Source organism: Sorex araneus, chromosome 11 (genome assembly GCF_027595985.1).
Source record: "Sorex araneus isolate mSorAra2 chromosome 11, mSorAra2.pri, whole genome shotgun sequence".
Classification (NCBI taxonomy): domain Eukaryota; kingdom Metazoa; phylum Chordata; class Mammalia; order Eulipotyphla; family Soricidae; genus Sorex; species Sorex araneus.
Window position 1 is genome coordinate 12,781,262 of NC_073312.1, and position 22,565 is coordinate 12,803,826.

At 55.7% G+C, this 22,565-nt stretch overlaps 1 protein-coding gene across 3 annotated transcripts in view; it reads left to right on the top strand.

The window, feature by feature from the left end:
* The window catches only part of AFAP1L2 (actin filament associated protein 1 like 2), a 95,830-nt gene that overhangs the window by 40,850 nt on the left and 32,415 nt on the right, over nucleotides 1–22,565 (top strand). For all 3 annotated transcript variants that reach the window (XM_055118888.1, XM_055118889.1, XM_055118890.1), the window contains exon 3: nucleotides 20,943–21,071. In XM_055118888.1, the coding sequence (XP_054974863.1) occupies nucleotides 20,943–21,071 (129 nt within the window). The remainder of the gene's footprint in view (nucleotides 1–20,942; nucleotides 21,072–22,565) is intronic.

Here is a 22,565-nt window from a genome sequence, read left to right on the forward strand (position 1 = left end):
CTTCCTTCCTTCCTTCCTTCCTTCCTTCCTTCCTTCCTTCCTTCCTTCCTTCCTTCCTTCCTTCCTTCCTTCCTTCCTTCCTTCCTTCCTTCCTTCCCTTCCTTCCTTCCCTTCCTTCCTTCCTTCCTTCCTTCCTTCCTTCCTTCCTTCCTTCCTTCCTTCCCTTCCTTCCTTCCTTCCCTTCCTTCCTTCCTTCCCTTCCTTCCTTCCTTCCTTCCTTCCTTCCTTCCCTTCCTTCCTTCCTTCCCTTTCTTCCTTCCTTCCTTTTCTTCCTTCCTTTTCCCTTCCTTCCTTCCTTCCTTCCTTCCTTCCTTCCTTCCTTCCTTCCTTCCTTCCTTCCTTCCCTCCTTTTCTTCCCTCCTTCCCTTCCTTCCTTCCTTCCTTCCTTCCTTCCTTCCTTCCTTCCTTCCTTCCTTCCTTCCCTTCCTTCCTTCCCTTCCTTCCTTCCTTCCTTCCTTCCTTCCTTCCTTCCTTCCTTCCTTCCTTCCTTCCTTCCTTTCCTTCCTTCCTCCCTCCCTCCCTCCCTCCCTCCCTCCCTTCCTTCCTTCCTTCCTTCCTTCCTTCCTTCCTTCCTTCCTTCCTTCCTTCCTTCCCTCCTTCCTTCCCTTCCTTCCTTCCTTCCCTTCCTTCCTTCCTTCCTTCCTTCCTTCCTTTCTTCCTTCCTTCCTTTTCTTCCTTCCTTTTCCCTTCCTTCCTTCCTTCCTTCCTTCCTTCCTTCCTTCCTTCCTTCCTTCCTTCCTTCCTTCCTTCCTTTCTTCCTTCCTTCCTTCCTTTTCTTCCTTCCTTTTCCCTTCCTTCCTTCCTTCCTTCCTTCCTTCCTTCCTTCCTTCCTTCCTTCCTTCCTTTTCTTCCCTCCTTCCCTTCCTTCCTTCCTTCCTTCCTTCCTTCCTTCCTTCCTTCCTTCCTTCCTTCCTTCCTTTCCTTCCTTCCTCCCTCCCTCCCTCCCTCCCTCCCTCCCTCCCTCCCTCCCTCCCTCCCTCCCTCCCTCCCTTCCTTCCTTCCTTCCTTCCTTCCTTCCTTCCTTCCTTCCTTCCCTCCTTCCTTTTTTTTCTCTTCGGAGTCACACCTGGCAACGCTCACTTACTGGTTCTGCTCATTTACCCTCACAATGCTTACTCCTGGTTCTGCACTCAGGAATTACTCCTGGCAGTGCTCACAGAACCATATGGGGTACTGGGTATCAGCATGCAAAGCAAGAGGCTTACCCACTGTACTGTCTCTCCAGCCCCGGCCTTTTCAGCTGAAACAAGACATCTCCTTTGTCTGTAATAACTGTGTATTAGCCAGTGTTTCCCAAAGAAGCAAAACCTACAGGATGCCTATCCAGCCTTCCATAAGCACCCCCACACCCCCAGAGTTATTTTAAGGAATTAATTTGTGCAGTTATAGAACAGCTTAGTGACACATGAAATAAAGCAGCACACTTGTGTTTCAGCATTTGCTCATTCTTGGCTCTGGCAGGTGGCAGGCTGTGCCTTAGGGCCCTTTTGGTGTTCAAGGCAAAGGTCTGGAAAGTTGAAAGGAAGGAGTAGAGAGACCGAGGCAGAAATCCAGAACATGGCATAGTGAGGTGGATTGTTTCCTGAGTCTGAGAAGCTTCCAGGGGCCTCCTTTGCTGCTCGTTAGAAGTCATCATTCTTTTTTCCCTAATCAACGAAAGAAAGAATGAATATGTCGCTATTCTGCAAGGACAATTATCTGGATTTCCTTGACCAGGTCTCCATTAGACCTCCAGGTCATTTATTGGAAATCTATTCATAATAGAGGAAGACTTTGGTAAAACACATACACACACACACACACACACACAAACATACACATCATTTTCCAACTTCTTACCATTTCATTAAAACAGCACTCACTTTCCCCATGAATCTCCCTCATTGAGTTAATTGCGCTTCTAGGTCACTGTCACTGTCATACCGTTGCTCATTGATTTGTTCAAGCGGGCACCAGCAACGTCTCTCATTGAGAGACTTATTGTTACTGTTTTTGGCATATCCAATACGCATGGGTAGCTTGCCAGGCTCTGCCGTGCAGGCTCCATACTCTCAGTAGCTTGCCGGGCTCTCTGAGAGGGCGGAGGAATCGAACTCGGGTCGGCCTCGTGAAAGGCAAACGCCCAACTGCTGTGCTATCGCTCCAGCCCTGCACTTCCAGGTAGGGTGTAAGAACCCTCAGTTATTCCCAGGGACTTGGGTCATCGTTGCCCTCACCCTCCTCCCCCCGCACCCCGGGAGCTTGTGAACTCCTTCTCATCAATTTTCACTTCCCAGACATGCAAGTGATGTTTCCACGTGGGGCTCCCTAGAACACATCTGTGTGGTGACTTTTCATGAGTTAACTATATTAGAAGGCAATTTAGTCCTTTCAAGTCAAAAGTCACCAAAAGAATAAAGCAGCTCCACTTTGGAAGGAGGCCACCCAGGCTTACCCAAAGATGGCATCAGTAAAGACAATCACCATTCAGAATTTCCTGGTGAATGTGTCAAGAGTTTGAAAGGCCCATTGTCACACAGCTGAAACCTTCCTCCCAGCTGTCTCAGCACCATCTGTGAGATATTTTCCTGGAGTCCTTCACTTCGGCCGTGTCCCTGTTTGCCTGGAGTCAGGCTGGCCCTCGCAGCTCGGATTGTTAAGCAGAGTCCGGACGGACACGCCATTTTCTTCTGCATGTACACATAACTTGGGGCCAGCAGTATTTCCTTTAGACAGGCCCTCGCTCAGGCTCGGTTTTCAAGTGACCACAAATGTTTTGAAGTTCTGCTCCCTGGCTGGACAGAGGAAAGTGCAGAGGTGGCCGTCAGAGGTCGTGGAGGGAGGCGAGGGATTTGAATTCAGATCTGGTCTTACTGGCTGTGGGACTTTGGGCGAGTTACATAACCCCGGGTCTGTTTGTTCATCTCAGGGGTGATCGCGTTAGCATCTGTGCGTGTCAGGGGTTCGGTGTGATGAGCTGTCAGTCACTTGCCCGACTGTATTATGAAGAGCTTCGTCTCTCTTTGGGGTTGTGTTCTTTCTTTTTTCATGGGTGGAAACCAGGCTAATGGGGTACTTTTGCCTTATTTTGGTAGCTGATTTTTTTCTTCATCATTTGTTTTAGCAGAAAATAAAATTGGTCCACCTAAAACTTGATTCTTCCTTGTTGCTGAGTTAAGTCTTCATGGAGGTCTCTGCTCTGTGCAGAATTACGTGGAGAAGAAAGCAGGGGGCCTTTCTCTCTAGGGTTTTCTAACTAAGCCTCACTGCCCTGTCAGTAATGCTTCTGTCAAGAGTCAGGTTCAGAACTAGCCTGTGGTAGAGGTGCCGGTTGTGGGGTCCCAGCGTCACGTGGAAAGGGTGGGGATAGGACAGGCCTGGGGGACTGGCACGATTCTTCACCCAGGCCCTGCACTGCCTTAGAATTCAAATAAGATTAGCTTCTTTTTGCCTACCAGTTTGAGGCTGGGGGTGGCTAGCTGACTGCCTAACCAGGGGCGTCCGTGGGTACTGCAGGTGAATTCCAAGAGCCGGTGCTCATGTTACAGAAATTTGGGTTGAGGTTAGAGAGACATGTCTCTGCAGCTCAGGGACTCGCCACCCCCGGGAAGACAAGCTGCTGTCCCAGAGAACCCAGACAGCGGATGGCTGCGGTGCTGGGAGGGAGGGGAGCTGGCTGAGCAAGGAGCTGGCGGATACTCTGACTGCTGCAGCGAGCACTCCAGCACCCTGGCTTCTGGGAAGGCATGCAGACGAGGGGATAGCAGGCAGCCCCCCACCTTGACAGGCTCTTGCAGGGAGCAGTGGTCACTGCATCTTTAAAGGGGGCCCCCAGGGTTCATCTTGGCCTAGGGAGAGACTCAGTGTGCCCGAGGGTCCAGGCTGGTGGGCCCAAAAAGGCTCAGGGAGCTCTCAGAGCCAGGCAGAGGGTCAGACACGGCTAGTTCCGGGCCAGTGCCTCCCCATGGGCGCTGAGCCAGAGCAAAAGTGGCTGGGGACAAGGAGGGGTGGGGGCGGTGAAAGGCTGGGGCCAGGCCACCATGGTGGAGAAACGACAGAGAGACGGGGCAGGGTGGGGGGAAGAAGAGAGAGAGGGTCCCTCTAGAAGAGCCAGGGAGGGAGGAAGCTCTGAGCACACATTTTTTTAAAAAAAATTGAATCACCATGAGATACAGTTACAAGCTTTCATGTTTGGGTTACAATCTCACAATGATCAAACACCCATCCCTCCACCAGTGCACATTCCCCACCACCAATGTCCCCAGTATACAGCCCCCCTCTTTTCAGCCCTCTCCCTGCCTCCACCCGTACACTCGATGTACTTTTGGGCATTACGGTTTGCAGTACAGATACCAAGGGATAATCATGCTTGGTCCTTTCTCTACTTTCAGCACACATCTCCCATCCCGAGCGATCCCTCCCACCATCCTTGACTTGGTGATCCCTTCTCTATTCCAGCTGCCTCCTCCCCCAGCTCATGAGACAGGTATCCAACTACGGGGCAGTATTCTGGTTCCTTGTGTCTACTGTCCTTGGGTGTCAGTACATTCTTCCCAGCAAGAAAGGTGCTGGGGGAGAAAGGTTTGGCTGAAACATCGCGTAGAAACAAGGATGCAACCCAAACCAGTGCTGCCTTCCCAGTGTTGAGTCCGGGGGCTCTGAGGGTTCCCAGAATATCCCCGTGAGGAGGAGTCAGCTGGCTCTTGTTTGGGTAAGCACAGTACAGCCTGCTCGGGAGGGACCCTGTTCATCAGGTGCTTCTAAGAAGAGCATTCCTTTTCTCAGCCCTCCTCACCTGGGCAAACCCGTTTGGCCACCTCTTCTCTCCAGAGACTCACCCACTCTCAAGAGCACTGTCCTGCCACCTCTTCCTGATCTCAGGTCCTTTCCAACTTTGTTTCCTTCACAGGGAGCCCCCTGTCCTGCCAGTCACCGTCCCCATCTCCCATCTCCAGCCATGCCCCCATTGTCATAATTTTCATTTATGGCCAGAGAGCTGGAATGGGGGGAAGTGTCAGTAAGGATCCCAAAACAACAACAACAAAAAAATGTTTTTCACCTGTGACTTCCATAGGGCTGTCCCGGGGAATGTCAGGGGTCACGTGGCCTCAGGCGGGAGAGACCAGGCCGGCTGGGGGAGCACCTCTGCGTGACAGTAGCAGAGAGAGCCCAGGACAGACTTGGTTTTCCCTGCAAATGAACTTTCGTGATGTTGGTCAAGTCCCTATCTCCTGATGAAGGTCATTTTGTTTTTATCAGCAGGTCCCTGCTTAAAGATGCTCAAGGGGGAGCATTCTAGCAATGAAAGGAAGAGAGGACGGGATGGAGAATGCTGGACCAGGAGGCACTGTCCAATAGAACAAGGCTCCTAGGGGGAGAGAAATAAAGCAGAGGGACAGACCAGCCCACCTTGAGACAGCCTTGGGTTCGGGCTGCAGAAGTGAGGGGAGGTGGGGGAGTCTGGTGTGGTTCACACATTTGAGGAGTGTGAACCTGTACCCACAATCTTGTCAGTGTTGCCTCCACAAAAACTAACAAGGGCAGAAGGCTTGACCTCAGGTGACCTCAGCTGCAAGAACGCAAGCTCTGAGACTAACACCCTGGGACAGGAGAAACAAGGGCCAGGAGAAACAAGGGCCAGGAGGATTGGTCCAGGGTTGGAAGCCTGCTTCAGGTGCTGGGGGGAAGGCAGTTGGGACGGAGAAGGGACCACTACGCCAATGGTAGTTGGAAATGATCTCTCTGGATAAGAACTGCGGGCTAAAGTAGATAAAGGACCGGACATGACAACCTCTCAGTACCTCTATTGCAAACCACAGTGTCCCCAAGGGGGAGGGGGGGAGGAGAGAGAGAGAGAGACAGAGACAGAGAGACAGACAGAGAGAGACAGAGTGAGAGAGAGAGAGAGAAGTAAGGGGTGGCTAGAGGGAAACTGGGGGACATTGGTGGTGGGAAATGTACACTGGTGGAGGGGTGGGTCTTGGAACATTGTATGACTGAAACCTGACCATGAACAGCTTTGTAACTGTGTGTCTCAAGGTGACTCAATACAAAATAAATTTTAATGAAAGACTCCATGCTCTCTCACAGCCTGCAGAACACTGCTGCCTTTCCCCATACCACCAAGAGTTTTAAAATTGCCAGAGACTTTGCATTCTTCTCTGGAGGGGATGCTAAGTCTTGGAAATTCCGTCCCGCCACCGCTGCCCACTTCAGAGCCCACAGACCGCACCTCCCGGGTTCCTGGACTGAGTCACTTTGGATGGCCAGTCACTGAGAGCGCCCATGCAGAAGCGCAGTTCACTGGGGGCGCGTGCTCCCAGCCCCCCTGCTCCCGAGCTGTCGTGTGTTGCCTTCAAGGACAGCCCCTAAGCCTGGCTGAGCTGGGCCCTCCCCCTCCCACCGCTTTCAAAGGAGTGTGAGCCTGTCGGATCAGCGTGGAGACAGCAGGGAAGGATCTCTAGAGAGGCCGGCCCTTTCATCTGCCCAATCCCAGACACTCCAGAGAAGGACCGTCAGGGCCTCTGACGGGGAGGGCAGGCACGAGTGGATCTGGAGGTGAAATGAGGGGGAGCCAGGAATCGTCCAGCGAGCCCAGGCGGCGATGAGCACCTGTGGAGTCTGCGTGTGAATGCGTGTGATGGCCGTGAGCCGTGTTACTTTCTAAAATGGGAACTTTGCTGAGTCAAAACACCTTGGCTTGGCAGATGGATAAGGGGTCTTCCATGATAAGATGTCATGGGACTCTAGTGATGGATTTCCAACTTTCGACCGTGAGAAGAAGGGTATTTTAGCTCAGTGCACACACACACGCACACACACACCACACACACACCACACACACACACACCCCACATACACACACCACACACACACACACCACACACACCACACACACACACATCCCACACACGCACACCTGAAACAAAGGTTACCAGAAAGATGTGCTTGTCTAGGGCCAGTTCATTGTGATGGATTTTGCTACGTTTCCTGAAAGCTCTGGTGTTTTTGCTCACTGAGCTGCCGTCAGGCTTGATTTGCTGGTTGAACCATTAAACCTTAGGGCTGTGTCCACAGTGTGGAAGCCTGCAGTGGGCCCAGTGTTGGGGACCACAGGGAGCAGTTTAAGGACCTTGGCAGCACTCAGAACAAAGAGATGGAAGCCCCGTAGCCCCACCCCCTCTCCAGCCCTAGGCCTGCTGCCCTCTCCTTTGTGGTTTAAACTGGACCATCACAGCCATGCCCCTCAGTGCCTGGTGACCACGATCAGCAATTCTTGTGATGTGGTGGGCGCTGTGTGTTTCACCCAGAAACTCACCTGGCTCCGGAGACCTTAGGTGTGGCCATTTCAGAGGATGCAGAGAATTAAGATTACTGTTGGGCCATTTTGTGGATTTGGCAAATTGAGGCATGCCTCCCAAAGGGAATTGCTGACATGGAATTGTTTCACCCCCCTCTCTGTATTTAATTAGGACTTCCCGGTCTTTAGTAGCTCCAAGCCAGCTGATGTGAAAATAGGGGTTTACTGGTTCAGGTAACCAGCAAGTACAGTCAGCATGCACAGGGGTGGGGCTGGAGCTTTAACACTCGGGGCAGCCTTGCTGCTGTCCTCTGAGCTCTGGCTGCATCTTCAGGCTGCGAAGGGGACCCTGAGTGGATAGATACTTGTAAATCGAAGCATCGCCCCTCTCGTAAAGCCCATGTAGTGCAGAGAGAATCCAGGGCTTGCTGGAGTCCGAATCAGAGACATTCCACTTCCTCTGGCTAGTGGGGGGAGTCTGCAAATTGGAATCATCTCGAACGTGTCTTCTCCAGTTGCCAAAAAAGAAGGGACACACTAGAGTCAGATGATAAATTTATATTGGTTATACTCATTATTGATTCCTTGGGCTGGAGTGATAGCACAGCGGGTAGGGCGTTTGCCTTGCACGTGGCCGACCTGGGTTCGATTCCTCTGTCCCTCTCGGAGAGCCCAGCAAGCTACTGAGAGCATCCCGCCCGCACGGCAGAGCCTGGCAAGCTACCCATGGCGTATTCGATATGCCAAAAACAGTAACAAGTCTCACAATGGAGATGTTACTGGTGCCCACTCGAGCAAATCAATGAGCAATGGGATAACAGTGATACAGTGATTGATTCCTTACTCCTGTGGGCTCCTAAAGGATTCTAGACCCAGGGGACCCAAGTGACAGGATTATTTAACGATCATCACCAGCTTCTCTCTTCTGGCCCGAGCTCAAAAGAGAGAAGAAGCAAGGATCAGTCTAGCTTCTCAGCTCTCCCAGATATCAAAGGCCATTTTAGGTAAGCCTGAACTTTTTGCCTTCCCCTCCCTTAGCTATCACACCCCCGCACAATTCCTTAGCTGCTTGGCCCTGTGGGTCTGTCCCTGGCTTGGAGGAGTCCAAGAGTTAGGTCAGTGTTTTCATTACAACAGCTTGGCTCAAAGCCAAGAGCTGTAGCCTCCACCTTCTTGTTGGGCTGCCCCGGGGACAGTCTCCGGGGGTCTGTGCAGGTGAGACGTGAGGTCCGCTTCTCTCTGGGCTCCTGGACCTTCCCTGCAGTGCTTATCTAGTTCCTGAGATTGCGAGTCTTCCCTGCCCTCTGCAGAGGTGGGCTCTGCTGTTCACCGCAGGCCTTGGGGGACACTACCTAGGAGTTGTGTTTGATTCCTGTCTCGGGCCAGCCTGTTTAAGCAAGCTGATTCTTATTTACCAGTGCACCGTGGGCTCTGATGAACCGCATACATGCGAGACTTGGGACCAAAGCTTTGAGGTTTGGTGGATGGCCCCACTTCCTCTGGCCTCAGACCTCCCATCTGTGAAATGGTGGTGGGGGGTGTGTGACAATGCCTGCCATACGAGGTGAGCTGGAGTTGGCGCTGCAGGCTGCCTGGCCCCCTTCCAGGCTCAAAAATAGATGTGTTGTGCTAGTCCATCCTCTGGGCGCAAGTGCAGGGAACAAAGTCAATCTGCCTTTGCACATGGGCTGCTCGGGCTGAGCAGAACTGACAGGTGGGAAGAGCCAGTTCGGGTGGCGGCCGAACCCAGAGGCTGAGATCATGGCATCTCTCCAGGCTCTGATCCTATCTCGGGCTGGCTGTGCCGGAGATGCCCCCAGCAGTCGCCAGCTCGGGGCTGAGAGTCTAAGCAGCTCCGAGACCCTGGAAAGAAACCCTTCAATTCCCATCAGCACCAGGAAGAGGGCTGAGATGGCCGGATGCTCATTGGCTTGACTCTGGTCACAAGACCCTCCCCTCAGCCAATCAGTGTGGCAAGGCGGGAAAGGTGGTGACTTTGATTGGCTTGGTCCAGGGACTGCGCACTCCCCCTGGAGGCTGAGGTGGGGATTGCAGTCGCACCTAAGCCCCACAATTACAGTTGGGTAAAAGCAGGTGGGGTGGGATCCCAGATCCCCGCAACACCCAGGAAACTTCGGTACAAATGAGGGCAAGTGGACGCTGGAGAAAGTAGAAAGGGACAGACCTGTGCTGTGCCCACCAGGGATGGTGGTGGCTGCAGGCTGTGGGGTCTGCAGGAGGGCTGGGGGGCGGGGTGGGGCCAGGCAGAGGAGTGGGGAGCTGCCCTAGGCGAGGCCCCTCCTGCCCAGCTCTGGTTCTGCCCCTGTTTCTGCTGCTGGTTTGAATCTGCCGGGCGCTGCTGGCCTGGGGAGCTTAGAGAGCCTTCACGAGGTCGTTCTTGGGCTGTGCGTTTCCAGAAAGGTGGTGCCCAGCGGCTAGGAGTTTGCTGGCACGCATGCGCAGAGGACACGGAGGGCCGTGGGCTTTCAATTCCCGTCTTGGAGAAGGTCTGTAGGTGTGTACCTCACTCCGTAGCTGCACCTTCTGGGAGTGTCCTGTGCTCTTTCCTCCACCCTGCGGTGGACACCATCGTGCGCTCCCCCTTGCAGGGGAGGACAGTGGCCAGAGAGGAGGAGTTAAATTCCCCGGGGACCAGCAGCCTGAGGTCCCAAAGCCAACAGTGAACGAAAACACAGAACTCAGATGCAACGTCAAGTTTTAAACTAAAGACTTAGGGTTCTGCTAGCCCTGTCCTTCACCAGGGTCAAGATGTGTCCCCCAAAGGGGATGCTATGGCGCCCTTACTGCCAGGGGTGGCAGCAGGAGGGTGGGTGCAATCGGGGGACATTTTCTGTTCTCTTTGAGAAGGTAGAATTCCAGGGAGCCACCGAATGGTTTGGGTTTTGTTTCCTGAAGAGGGCCAAATGAGTTGGGGACCTCTTCTTAAGGGCGGGGCATGGAGGGCACTAGCATTCCCCCCCCCCCCCAACCACCCTCTTAAGCCCAGAAGCCCCAGGAGCCCAGGACAAGACTTGCGAAATTCCTGGTCTGCCTCCCAGCTGTAGGAGCAGTTTAGCGGAAGGCTGGGGTCAGGGGTCACGCCCCACATTCTCAGCCTGCAGCGAGCAGGCCGTGCAGAGTGGCTGTGGGGCCCGGAGGCCTTTGTTTCTCTGTGGAACCCCAAGTCAGGCTGTACCACCCCCACTTCAAGATCAGAGTGGGGATGAAGGGTTTGGGATTTCGAAGTTGATTTTGATTCCGACCCCGGGGGGCAAAGCCTCAGCATCTATGATCAGGGGGCCCGTGAAGAATGAATGAAAGGTCCCCTGCCCCCGCTGACCTCGTCCCCAGCACCATGTCGGGTTGGATTACTTCAGCCGCATGCTGGAAAGAACCGGGAAGTCTGAACTGTGCTGTGATTTTTTTTTTCTATTCTTATGTCTTGAGTGTGTACCTTTTTTCCCCCCTCTAAAACAAATTGTGCTCTCTCTCTCTCTCTCTCTCTCTCTCTCTCTCTCTCTCTCTCTCTCTCTCTCTCTCTCTCTCTCTCTCTCTCTCATTTTGGGCTCTGTGGTTTGCAGTACAGATACTGAAAGGTTATCTTGTATATCCCTTTATCTTATCTACTTTAACACTCAGTTTTTGTCCAGTATGATGAATCATTTTCAACTATCATTGTCATACTGGTCCCTGGAGAGGGGGGAAGAGAGAGAGAGAGAGAGATGCCCGCCATAGACGCAGGCTGGGGGTGGTTTGGGGGGCTGGGAAGGAACCTGGGGACACTGGTGCTGGGAAATGTGCACTGGTGGAGGGATGGGTGTTGGAACTCTGTATGCCTGGAACCTAATCGTGAATAGTTTTGTAAGGGTCTGTCTCACAGTGATTTAATAATAATAATAATAATAATAATAATAATAATAATAATAAAATCTTTGGGGGGGAGGGGGGAGAAACAAAACCAAATAGCTGGTGAACAGGGCAAGCTTGGATTGGCGCCAAGACCACTCCTGTCCTGCTCACTCGCTGCTCTTGGGCAGGAGGCGGGAGGGTGCAGGGAGGGGACGGACAGTGCCCGAGACCAGCTGCCCCTCTCCCGCCTTCTCTTCCCATCAGACCCCGCACTGCCCAGACTGACCTGGAGTCACCCCGCAGCCTCTGGCTCCGGGCTGGGAGGGTTAGTGGCAGCTGTGTGACTCCCCACTCGGAACCACCCCCACCCCACTCCCCCCGCCCCCGATGCCACCCGCCCGCCCGCAGAGCTGGCCTGAATGAAGCCACTCTTCTAGGAGGTTGCGTTTAAGGAATGTCCTCACTGGCCGGGGGGACACCCCCACGGGCCGGGCCCCATGGCCTCTTTGTCTCCACTGGACCCTGCTAGAAACTTGGGGGCTCCTAAGTCTTCCCCTGTCTGCCAAGTCGGGCCCTTCCTGGTGCTCAGGGAGCAGCTGACCCCAGGCCCACCCAGCTGTTTGTTGGGGAAAGTTATCCCAGCAGTGACCCCTCCCGGGGTGAGAAGCCCTTCGAGTCCCCTGCTCCGGGGCCTGCCAGGGCCTGCTTGTTGGGGTGGAGGGTCGGTTAACCAGGCCAGGCTCGGAGTGGGGCTGGAAGTGTCTGGGACTTTTAGACACACCCTCCCAGACCCTCTTAGGAGGCGAAGCGGCATGGGAGGCGCTTTCGTGAGGCTGTTCGTCTGCTCTGTGGCTGTCTGTCCATCCACCTTGAGCTTTAAGCTGAGGAGAGATTTTTTTTTTTTGCTTTTTGGGTCACACCCCACAATGCACAGGAGTTACTCCTGACTCTGCACTCAGGAATTACCCCTAGCAGTGCTCAGGGGACCATATGGGATGCTGGGAATCGAACCCGGGTTGGCCACATACAAGGCAAACGCCCTACCCGCTGTGCTATCGCTCCAGCCCCAGAGGAGAGATTTTTCAAGCACTGACTTGGATGAACAGAGCTTGAACAGAATTCAAGCACAGGGGGACCCGGACCAGGAGCTGGATTCCTCCCTGCACGGTGCTCTCTGAGCTGCCAGAGGCCAGACACTTGCATTCATGGGCCTGGCAGAAACCGCCTGTCAGCCTCTGCCCGTGCCACCGGCTCAGATGGGCGCACGGGTGGTACTTCTGGCCAGCTGGGGGGCAGCACAGAGGGGGCCCTGGGCAGGGAGCACCCGGGTGCCTCCTGGTGCCTGGCCAGCGCCAGTGGCCAGCGCTGCACGCACCTCCTGAAGGGCTCTCAGGAGACGCTCTGGTTCCAACTGGGTCTTTGACAGGGCTCGGAATTCTACTCCTGGGGAGGCCGGCTCTGCCCCAGGGGTCCCCAGCAGGCATCTTGTGGCTGCAGATCAGGCCGCGGCTGAGCCAGCATCGGGCCCTCACAGTCCCCTCGGGGACCCCGAGAGGGGCCTCTCCCTGAAGGGGGTGTTTGCAGTGATGAGACTCTGAGCGAGCCGAGACAACGCAGATGCTGCAGACACGAGGACGAGCCGCCTGGCAGGGCAGCCCGCGGGAGGGGGCGGGCTCCCACTGTGCTCAGCGGTGAAGCAGAACCCGCCTCGGCCCGCCGCCTCGGAATGAGATCAAGGGAACGGCTGCGGGGTTGTCCTGGGGAGAGTTATTTACTGTCCTGGCTCCCTTGAGGGGCCCCCAGCAGGGAGGCAAGGGGTCGCCTGTGAGTCTTCAGGTACTGGTTGTCAGTGATAAGAACCCCCCCATATGTCAGCAGGCCAGAGGACCTAGTGAGGTGCCATCCCGGCCCTCGGCACGCACACACACACACACACACACACACACACACACACACACACACACACCATCGCTGGCCAAAGGGAAACAGCTGTAAGGGGGTGGCTGGGGGGTATATTCTCAAGTCTGACTTTTTAGAACAGGTGTGAGACTAGAAAATTCTGTATGTAAAATCATAATTGAGTCATGTGGAACTTTTTTGTTTTTGTTTTTGTTTTTTGGTTTGGGTAGTGCTCAGGGATCACTCCTGGCTGAGCTCAGGGGGACCATACGAGGTGTCAGAGATCAAACCGAGGTCTGCTGTGTGCAAAACAAGCACCTTACTCCCTGTACTATCTCTCTGGCCCTAGAAGTTTGGCTTTAAAGGAAGAGCACTGTAGCACTGTCGTCCCGTTGTTCATTGATTTTGCTGGAGAGGGCACCAGTAATGTCTCTATTGTGAGAGTTGTTGTTACTGTTTTTGGCATATCAAATATGCCATGGGGAGCTTGCCAGGTTCTGCCATGTGGGCAGGATATTCTCAGTAGCTTGCCAGGATCTCCGAGAGGGCGGAGGAATCTAACCCGGGTCAGCCACATGCAAGGCAAACGCCCTACCCACTGTGTTATCGTTCCAGTCCTTTAAAGGAATAACTTAAAAAAAATAGTGTTCTTGGTTTCTGGGGGGACCACCACTAGCAGTGCTCGCTACCCCCCAGTTCAGTGTTTGGGGGTTGCTCCTGGTGGTGCTCAGGGGCCCGTATTAGGTACTGGGGATGGAACTCGGGTCTCCTGCATGCAAAGCAGCTGCTCCAGCCCCTTGAGGCCTCTCAGCCCAACAAAGAGATGTCAAGAAATTATAAAAGCAGTGATTCACCATTAAGTCACATAATGTAGTCATTCTCCGTTATTTCCATGAGTGATTTAAAGAAATTTTTGTGGCTGCTACTATCCAGTGATGCCCAGGGGACTCCTGTGATCCCAAGAATCAAGCCAAGGGCTTTGCACATGTAAGACCTAGCTTTATCATATAAGCCACATTCCCCAGACCCTTCCACCAGCGATTTTTAATCTTGGCTGTTCATCAGCCAACAGTCTTCAGGATTCTGAAAACTCCATTGCTTTATGGACCAAAGATATAGCTTAGTAATCAGGCCCTGGACTTATTTCTGTGAGGCTCTGGGTTCCGTCACTGACATTGCAAAAAAACCCCAAAAAAACCAAAAGCCCTAACAAATCAACCTTCTGATGTCTGTGCTATACCCAGAGCAATTCTAGATGACTCGGGGTGGGGGTGGGGGTTCACCCTGCAGCAAGAACTTTCTGGACACTCCTGGGAAATTCCAGTGTGCACCCAGTGACAAGAGTCGCTGCTTTGGTTTGGTTCGCACTCTGGTGCATCCTGCCTGGGCAGCCCTGTGAGCAGGTGTGTTCCTTTAGAGTCAGCCGGAAGGAGCAGAGGGAGCCGAGCCAAAGGGTGTTAGGATGCCAGAACCTGCTGTGTCCGCAGGGATCAGCAAGAGGTGGAAAAGCAGAGACTTCCTCCGTGCGTGCGTGCGTGCGTGCGTGCGTGCAGTGGGATTCAGCAGGGCAGTCCAAAGGGAAGGGCCTCCACGAGCAGCTCAGGCTGGCTCACGGGGGTCTTGTGCCAGGGGCTGCTGAGGTGAGCCAGGGACCGAGGAAGGCTCACCTTCACAGGGCCCACAGGAACCGTTCTGTGTTTGGGAAATGAGCTGTTTGTTCATGCAGCAGTGAGGGTCACAGCCCTCGTCCGCTACGGAAAAGGAGTCTGACTGTCTGAGAATTACATGGCAATTAGGGAAAAAACCCTGTAGTTGTTTTGGAGTCACCTCTGGCTCTGTGTTTGAGGGTCACACCTGGAGGTGCTGGTGCTCCTGCATGCAAAGCACGTGCCTTTGAAAAAAATGTTATCACACGTTAGCCATGTTAATATTTATTAAAAAGTTACTAAATTTAATAAAGAACAATCAATATCATGATCAATCATAAATAATATGAGCTCCTGCCCAGGGAGGTCCAGGTGAATTGAATGTTCTTCTTAGGGATATTAGTAACGACCAGGTTCCGTGGTGAACGAACATGGTCCCACGGCCTTGGCCATCTGTATGTGGCGAAGGAATCACACTTGCCTACTTTTAACTTGGGTTTTCGGCCACACCTGGAAGTTCGCCAGTGCTCTCTTTGATTCTGAGCTCAGGGGTGAACCCTGGCTGTACTTGGGGGACCGGGTAGTGCCTAGTAGCCAACCATGGGTCTGCCACATGCAAGGCAAGTGTCTTAATTAACCCTCTACGACCACCCCAGCTAGTGTATCTCTTTTCGGGGGCAGGGGTCACACCCAGTGATGCTCAGAGCTTACTTCTGTCTCTGTGTGCTCAGGGGTCACTCTGGGTGGGCTGTGGAGGGAAGGAATATCTGAGTTGCCAGGGATTGAGCCCAGGTCGGCCATCTGCAAGGCAAGCGCTATCGGCTGTACTCTCTCTCTCCAGCCCCATGTTCAATGTTACCTGTCTGCTTCCACCTGAAAAGAAAACTCGATTCCTGTTTCCCTGTGGGCCACACAGCCGGTCTGGGTCTCTGCAGAGTCCCACATCCAGGGCGAGGGTTGGGTGTATAAATAAGGCTGGGGAAATTTATTTCTGCCGAGGGCCGTTTAGTTACTTAGAATATGATTGCCGGGCCATACGACACAGCAGATGAACCATGGGCAGCCCAGAAAAAGCACACATGTCTGTCCATCACGGGCCAGGGCCGTCCTGTGTGACTCCTCATGCACCCTTTGCGGCCTGAGTGTTGGCATTCCCACCCCGACTTTATTTATTTTTTTAATTTTTTTTAATTTTAAAATTTTTATTGAATTACCGTGAGATAGTTACAAGCTTTCATGTTTGGGTTACAATCTCACAATGATCAAACACCCATCCCTCCACCAGTGCACATTCCCCACCACCGATATCCCGGGTATACCCCCCCTTTCCCACCCTCCCCCTGCCTCTAAGGCAGACAATATTCCCCATACTGTCTCTCTACTTTTGGGCATTATGGCTTGCAACACAGACACTGAGAGGTCATCATGTTTGGTCCATTGTCTACTTTCAGTATGCATCTCCCATCCCAACTGGTTCCTCCAGCCATCATTTTCCTAGTGATCCCTTCTCTATTCCATCTGCCTTCTCCCCTCCGCTCATGAAGCAGTCTCCAGCTATGGGGCAGTCCCCCTGGCCCTTGTATCTACCGTCCTTGCCCACCCTGACTTTAAGACCTGGAAGCATCTCCTGGGTATTTTCCCTTCCACACTGCATGGCTGCACAGAAATGCCCCCATTCCGCTGCTTTGGTGGCGCCCGGCAGACAGGGTCAGGGGGCTTGGCCTTGGGAGTGGGGGGAGGGAGAACGGGCCTCCTCCTCAGAGAGGACTCTGCCTGGTGTCACCCTGAACAGGAGAGCCCTGCTCCAGCACACCGCGCGGAAGCAGCGGCATCGCTGCAGTTGTGTGCGTCAGGCAGGGGCCAGGGGACACGCAGCCTGGGGGCACAGCTCCAGGGCCTGCCGGGATGGCACTTCTGCGGGGGTCCAGAGACCAAGACGCCCGGCCGCCTGAACCGGAGGCGCTCGGGGGAGGAGGTCGAGAGGGGTGGGGTTTTGCCGGGGCCGTCCTGGGGGGATGAATCAGGCTTTGAACGTGCCACTGTGCGTGGGTCTTGGCAGCCGGGAACAAGAATCTTATTGATGGCCTGTCAGGCCCGCGCAGACCGCGCTGAACTTTACAGAGCCCGGATGCAGCGCCTGCACAAGGGCCCACAGTTTCTAGAATGAACAGCACGCTTATTCCCCACCTCCACAGGAGGACGAGGAAGAGACCCAGAGAGAAGTGTGTGGGGGCCAGTGAGGGGCAGGGAAAGTGGCGGGGGTGAGTGAGAGCCTCGCAGAGCCTCCGGGATGCACCTCGCCAGGGTCGCCGGCTCTGAGAGCTGACCCTGCCACCAGGGCTTGGGGCTTGGCTTCTGTCAAAGGTGACTTCCTGGAACCTGTTGCTGGAGAATGGGTGTGAGCAGGGAGTGAGAGAGGGAGTAGAATTGAGTGGGAGTGAGCGGGTGGGAGTGGAGTGAGTGGGAGTGAGCGGGAGTGAGTAGGAGTGAGTGGGAGTGAGCGGGAGTGAGTAGGAGTGAGTGGGTGTGAGCAGAAGAGTGAATGGGAGTGAGCAGATGCAAGCAGGGTTGAGTGGGAGTGAGCGGGAGTGAGCTAGTGTGAGTGGAAGTGAGTAGGAGTGAGTGGGAGTGAATGGGTATGAGCAGGAGTGAATGGGAGTGAGCGGGTATTAGCGGGAGTAAGAATGAGCAGAATGAATGGGTGTGAGTGGGAGAGTGAGCGGGTGTGAGCAGGAGTGAGAGTGGGAGTGAGTGGGAGTGAGTGAGTGGGAGTGATAGTGGGAGTGAAAGTGGGAGTGAGTGGGTGTGAGTGGGTATGAGCAGGAGTACATGGGTGTGAGTGGGAGTGAGCGGGATTGAATGGGCGTGAGCAAGCGTGAGTGGGAGTGAGTGGGTGTGAGCAAGAGTGAGCAGGTGTGAGTGGGAGTGAGTGGTGTGAGTGGGTGTGAACAAGAGTGACCGGGTGTGAGTGGGAGTGAGCGGGAGTGAGTGGGAGTGAGCAGGTGTGAGTGGGAGTGAGTGGGAATGAGCCCTAAGGACATTTCCCGCCTCCCCCTTGGGGGCAGCCCTGGGTGGGAGGGGCCCTCCAGGGGACCCTAGACGACAGCCCCCGCACACGGGCCACCAGTGCTCAGGAGGGCTGCTCGGGGCAGCTTGCAGGGGAGGGACAGGAGGGCTCTGGAGGATGCACCTGGTCCAGAGAGGGAAATGTGTCCTTGTCATTCTAGGTCTCCCCTCGGCCGAGCCCTCGCTCCTGCAGTGTCTGTCGGGGGAGACCGCTGCCTTCTCGGCACCCCGTCTGCCTGGCCCGGCACCTGTCAGCCTCTGCACCCTCCGAGGAGGGAGGGACGGCGGGGAGACGCCCGGGGGATGGGGCAGCTCCTCCCGCCCCTCCACCTCAGGGAGCCGCCAGCAGGCCCCATGGCTTGTGTCGTGTGGCTCAGGTCCAGGCCCGCCCCTCCCCCTGTTGCCGCGCGGGGTTTGGTGGGATGGGAAGTCGAGGCCCAGCGCCCGGAACCTTCTCCAGCTCATGGCCAGCAACCCCAGGCCCTCTGGATGTGAGCTCGAGCGTCCGTGCTCCCCGTGGCCCTGCTGTGTGCCTGGAGGGTGGCTGGGAGGGTTGCGGGTGGGGGGCAGCACCCTGCTGCCGTCTGAGGCCACGCCTGCACGTGTGCGGTCATCTCCCTGGGCCCCGCCCCGGCTGCGAATGCCCCCAAGCCCTCCACAGCACAGGGGTTCCGCCCCGGCCTGGCGCCCTCTTCCCCGGGGCCTAGAGGCACTGTGGGACCCTCACTGCTCAGCAGAGCAAACATGAGTCCTGACCACCCTCCAGGGTCAGCTGCACTCTGGGGGCGGCACAAATCCCCACCCCACGCCTCCTCCCGTGCACTCAGCGCCTGTGTCCTCTGAGCGGCTCAGTCCCTGCTGCCCCCGGGAACTCCTATGCATTCCTCAGTGACCGGCTGATAAATCCCCCCTCGCCCTGATAACCCCAGAGTTCCTTCCCTCCCTGCATTCCTGGGCCCCGCGCACATTCCTGGACTCATGCTCTTCTCACCCCTGCATGTCCTGGGCCCCTGGTCGGGGCGGGTGGGGGGGCTGGAGAGCACGTCAGGGTCCCCCCTGGGCACCCTAGTGCCAGATACGGCCCCGCGCGACCTGGGCTGTGTCCCCTGGTTGCCGTGTGGAAACAAGCCCAGCTGTTTTCCAGGAACCGGCCAGCGCTGGGGATGGGCTGAGGACGTGGACGGGGAGAGATACTTTCTCTCTGGAGTGTTTTTGCCGGAGCTTTGGCCCTGCGAGCTCCGAGGAGCAGCAGGCCCAGCTGGAGGGGTCGGGAGGTCGGGAGGCAGCGCGAGGCCCTCACCGCCGGATAGGGCCTTTCCTTGTTTACAGCCGCGAGGTCAGGGCTTGGCGTGGCCCTCGGCTGCCCTGTTTTCAGAGCTCCAGCTCCTTTTACCTCACCGCTTCGGAGCCAGCTGAGTTCCTGCAGCCAACAGGAAGCTTAGGAATATCTGGCCCAAATGAAACAAAACTATCTAGCCTCTTTTCCTCTGCTGCCTCTTCCCAGAAGCCCTCCAGGCCCTTCTAGGGCTCCTTGCTCCAATCTTAGGATCCTGGGAGGAGGGAGCACCTCCTTGACTTTCTGTTTTCGCTCATCTCTTTGTTTAGGGGTCACCCCCAGGAGTGCTCAAGGGGACTCTGCAGTACAGCCTTATCCTTCTTGGGGCTCCTGCTTGCAAAGCCTAAACTTCAGTCCCTCAAACCTCCTGGCCCGTCCCTGATGCCAGACTCGAGGCTGGACACCCTGGCTATAACGGCGTCTCCGGGGCTGGCCGTGTCCAGCTGATAGACCTGCAGAGGGCGGGCCTCAGGGCAGGGCGGTGGCTCCGTGGCCGTCACGTGCCTCACGCATGTGCAGTCCTGGGTTCCAGCCGGTCGCTGGGTCCCGGGCCCCAGCATGCTGGATGTGCCCCTCACCTCCCCACCCTACGCCGTGACCATGAACCGCAGGCCTCTGCCTCGCTCTCTCTTTCCATCTTCCAGGAGGGGCCAAAGAGAGAGCACTGGGCTCAGGGCACCTCCTGGTGTGAGACTGACCCAGGCTGGGTGTCCGGCACTCTTGGTGCCCCCGGAACCCCCAGGTGTAGTCCTGAGGTCCCCCGAGCATCAGGTCGTGCCTGGTACCACCCTCCCAAGCACCCTGTGGGACGAGATTCAAGAAGGTTCCCGGGAACTGGAAGCTGAGGGTCCAGCAGGCCCACAGTCTTGGTATTGAAATACTCGGGGGCTCTGGTGGCCTTGCTGGACCCTCACCACGCCCACTCGGTCTGGGCAGATGGGGGCTCCCACCCCCGCCCCCCAGGGCAGGGCCGGAGCTTGGCTTACCCTGGACTCTTCCCTGCAGGGTGCCCCAGATGTGTCCGTCCTCCATGTCCCGGGCCCCTCTCACCAGTTGTCCTCTCTGGGACACAGTCCAGGGCCACCTTTCAGCTCACCTCTAGGCCCCGGGCCAACGCCACTCGTGTCCACATTCAACCATGGTCCACTTGGCTTTCACTGAGCCAGAGAGCGGGGGGCCTGCCAGGCCCCCGGGAGAGGCTGGCCCTGCTCTCCCCAGCTGGGGCCGGGGGCCCTGCGTGAGCTCATTCAATGTCTGGGTCCGAGGCATCGGAGCCCTCTGTCAGCTTGGGAGAGGCTGGGCAGGGTGCCCTGAGGGGGCTCCGGGCAAGGTTTTCCTAGCTCAGGTCTTGGGAGTTGTGACAGGCCACTGTATTGCTCAGGGGACACAGCGATCCCTGACCTCTGGGGCAGACTGTGTCCTGGAAAGGGGTCGCTCGCACCCAGTCCACCCTTCCGATGCCTAAGACTCGGATCTGTGCATGTGCTCCCGAGTGTTGGGCCTTTAGGGAGGCAGAAACCCCATGTCCAGCCCCTCGTGGCTGGTGAGGGTGGCCAGCGTCACTGTCACACAGGCCGGCCCCTTGGCACAGGCTGAGGTCATTCCCCTCAAAGCCAGTGGCCCGTGGGCCCTCTGAGAGGTAGCACAGTGGAGAGCGCTTGCATGCAGCTGACCTGGATTCAATTCCCGGCATCCCACTTGGTCCCCCGAGCACCACCAGGAGGGGTTCCTGAGTGCAGAGCCAGGAGGGACCCCTAGCATCTCTGGGTGAGGCCTCTGCCCCCCCGGGTCCATGCTGCGGTTCGGCAGTGTTGCTTTGGAGAGGAGACAGCCCCCCTGAGATGGGTCTCTGCTCTTATCTCTGCAGCCCTGGAGCAGCTGCTGACGGAGCTGGAGGACTTCCTGAAGATCCTCGAGCAGGAGAAGCTGAGCAGCACCGCCCTGCTGAAGAAGAGCAGCCTGGCCGAGCTGCTCCGGCTCTACGCCAAAAGCAGCAGTGAGTGTGGGGGTCCCCTGGACTCGGGGCAGCAGGCAGGCAGGCCTGCGGGTGGGCTGCCAGAGGTCCTGGGGGGCTTCCTCATCCCAGAAGCAGGTGGGCTCTGGTACTGGAGGCCCGGAGTGGAAGGAGTGGGTCTGATCTCAATGACCATCTTTTTAAAAATGTTTTTATTTTATAAAGTAGTTCATCATATGTGGCTGGAGCGATAGCACAGCGGGTCGGGCATTTACCTTGCATGCGGCCAGTCCAGGTTCGATTCCCAGCATCTCCCATGGCGCATGGTCCCCAGTGCACCACCAGTAGTTCCTGAGTGTAGATCCAGGAGTAACCCTGTGCATTGCTGGGTGTGACCCAAAAAGCAAAAAAAAAAAAAAAGTAGTTCATAATACTTGATGACATTTAATATTCAAGGGCTGGAGCGATAGCGCAGTGGGTAGATTATTTGCCTTGCAAGCAGCCGACCCAGGTTTGATACCTGTGCATCTCTCAGAGAGCCCGGCAAGCTACCAAGAGTATCTCACCTGCATGGCAGAGCCTGGCAAGCTCCCCGTGGCGTATTCAATATGCCAAAACAGTAACAAGAAGTCTCACAATGGAGACGTTACTGGTGCCCGCTCGAGCAAATCGATGAGCAACAGGATGACAGTGATACAGATACAGTGATTTAATATTCAAACACCAATCCAATCACCATTATACCTCCCCACTACCAATTTTGGATGTTTCTGTCCTGAACCCCAATCCTTGCCCCAGAGCAGAACTGAAATAATATAATATTTCCCTCTAAGGTTGGTTGCCTCCTACCTTGAATCCCACCAAAAGTGGTGCGGTGCTCTTGAAGTATGGGTAGGGTGTGTCCTGTGAAGTGTTGAGCGGCCACAAAAGCAGCCTTGTGGTCCAGGGGAAGGTTCACAAGTGGGTGAGACTCGGCCCAAGCATGTGGAGAGCGGCTGTGAGCAGGGGGGGGGGGGGTGAATTACGGAGTTTTTCGGTTGCCAGGGCTGGGTCCCTTGGGGGCAGGGAGGGGTCTCACCCGCCCCCTCTGGGGTGCCCCAAGTGAAACAGCCTTGTGCTGGGTCGAGCAGCATGGTTGTAACGAGCGTCATGTTGCTCCCTTCCAGGAGAGAAGGATGTGTGATCTAGATGGTGGCCGATGACAAGATTATCGGGTGCCAGCCAGGGGTGGTGTATGGGTGTGACTCGTTCCTGGTCCCATGGAACCCAGAGTTCTAAGTCACAAAGTCTCACATACCTGAGTTTTCTGGGGGTTCACTCGTGGGTGAGGCTCCGCCCGTGAGCAGGGCAGCCAGTGGTTGAGTTCTGGTGGTTTCTGGCTGCTGGGGCAGGGAGTCGATGACCATCTTCTCCCCTGTCTGGGCTCTCACTGCCCCCTGGACATCGCCTGTGGGGACCCGGTGCCCAGTGCCCTCATGTCATGCCCCTTCTCTCTTTACACACCCTTTCTCCAAATAGTCGCATTCAAGGTTGAGG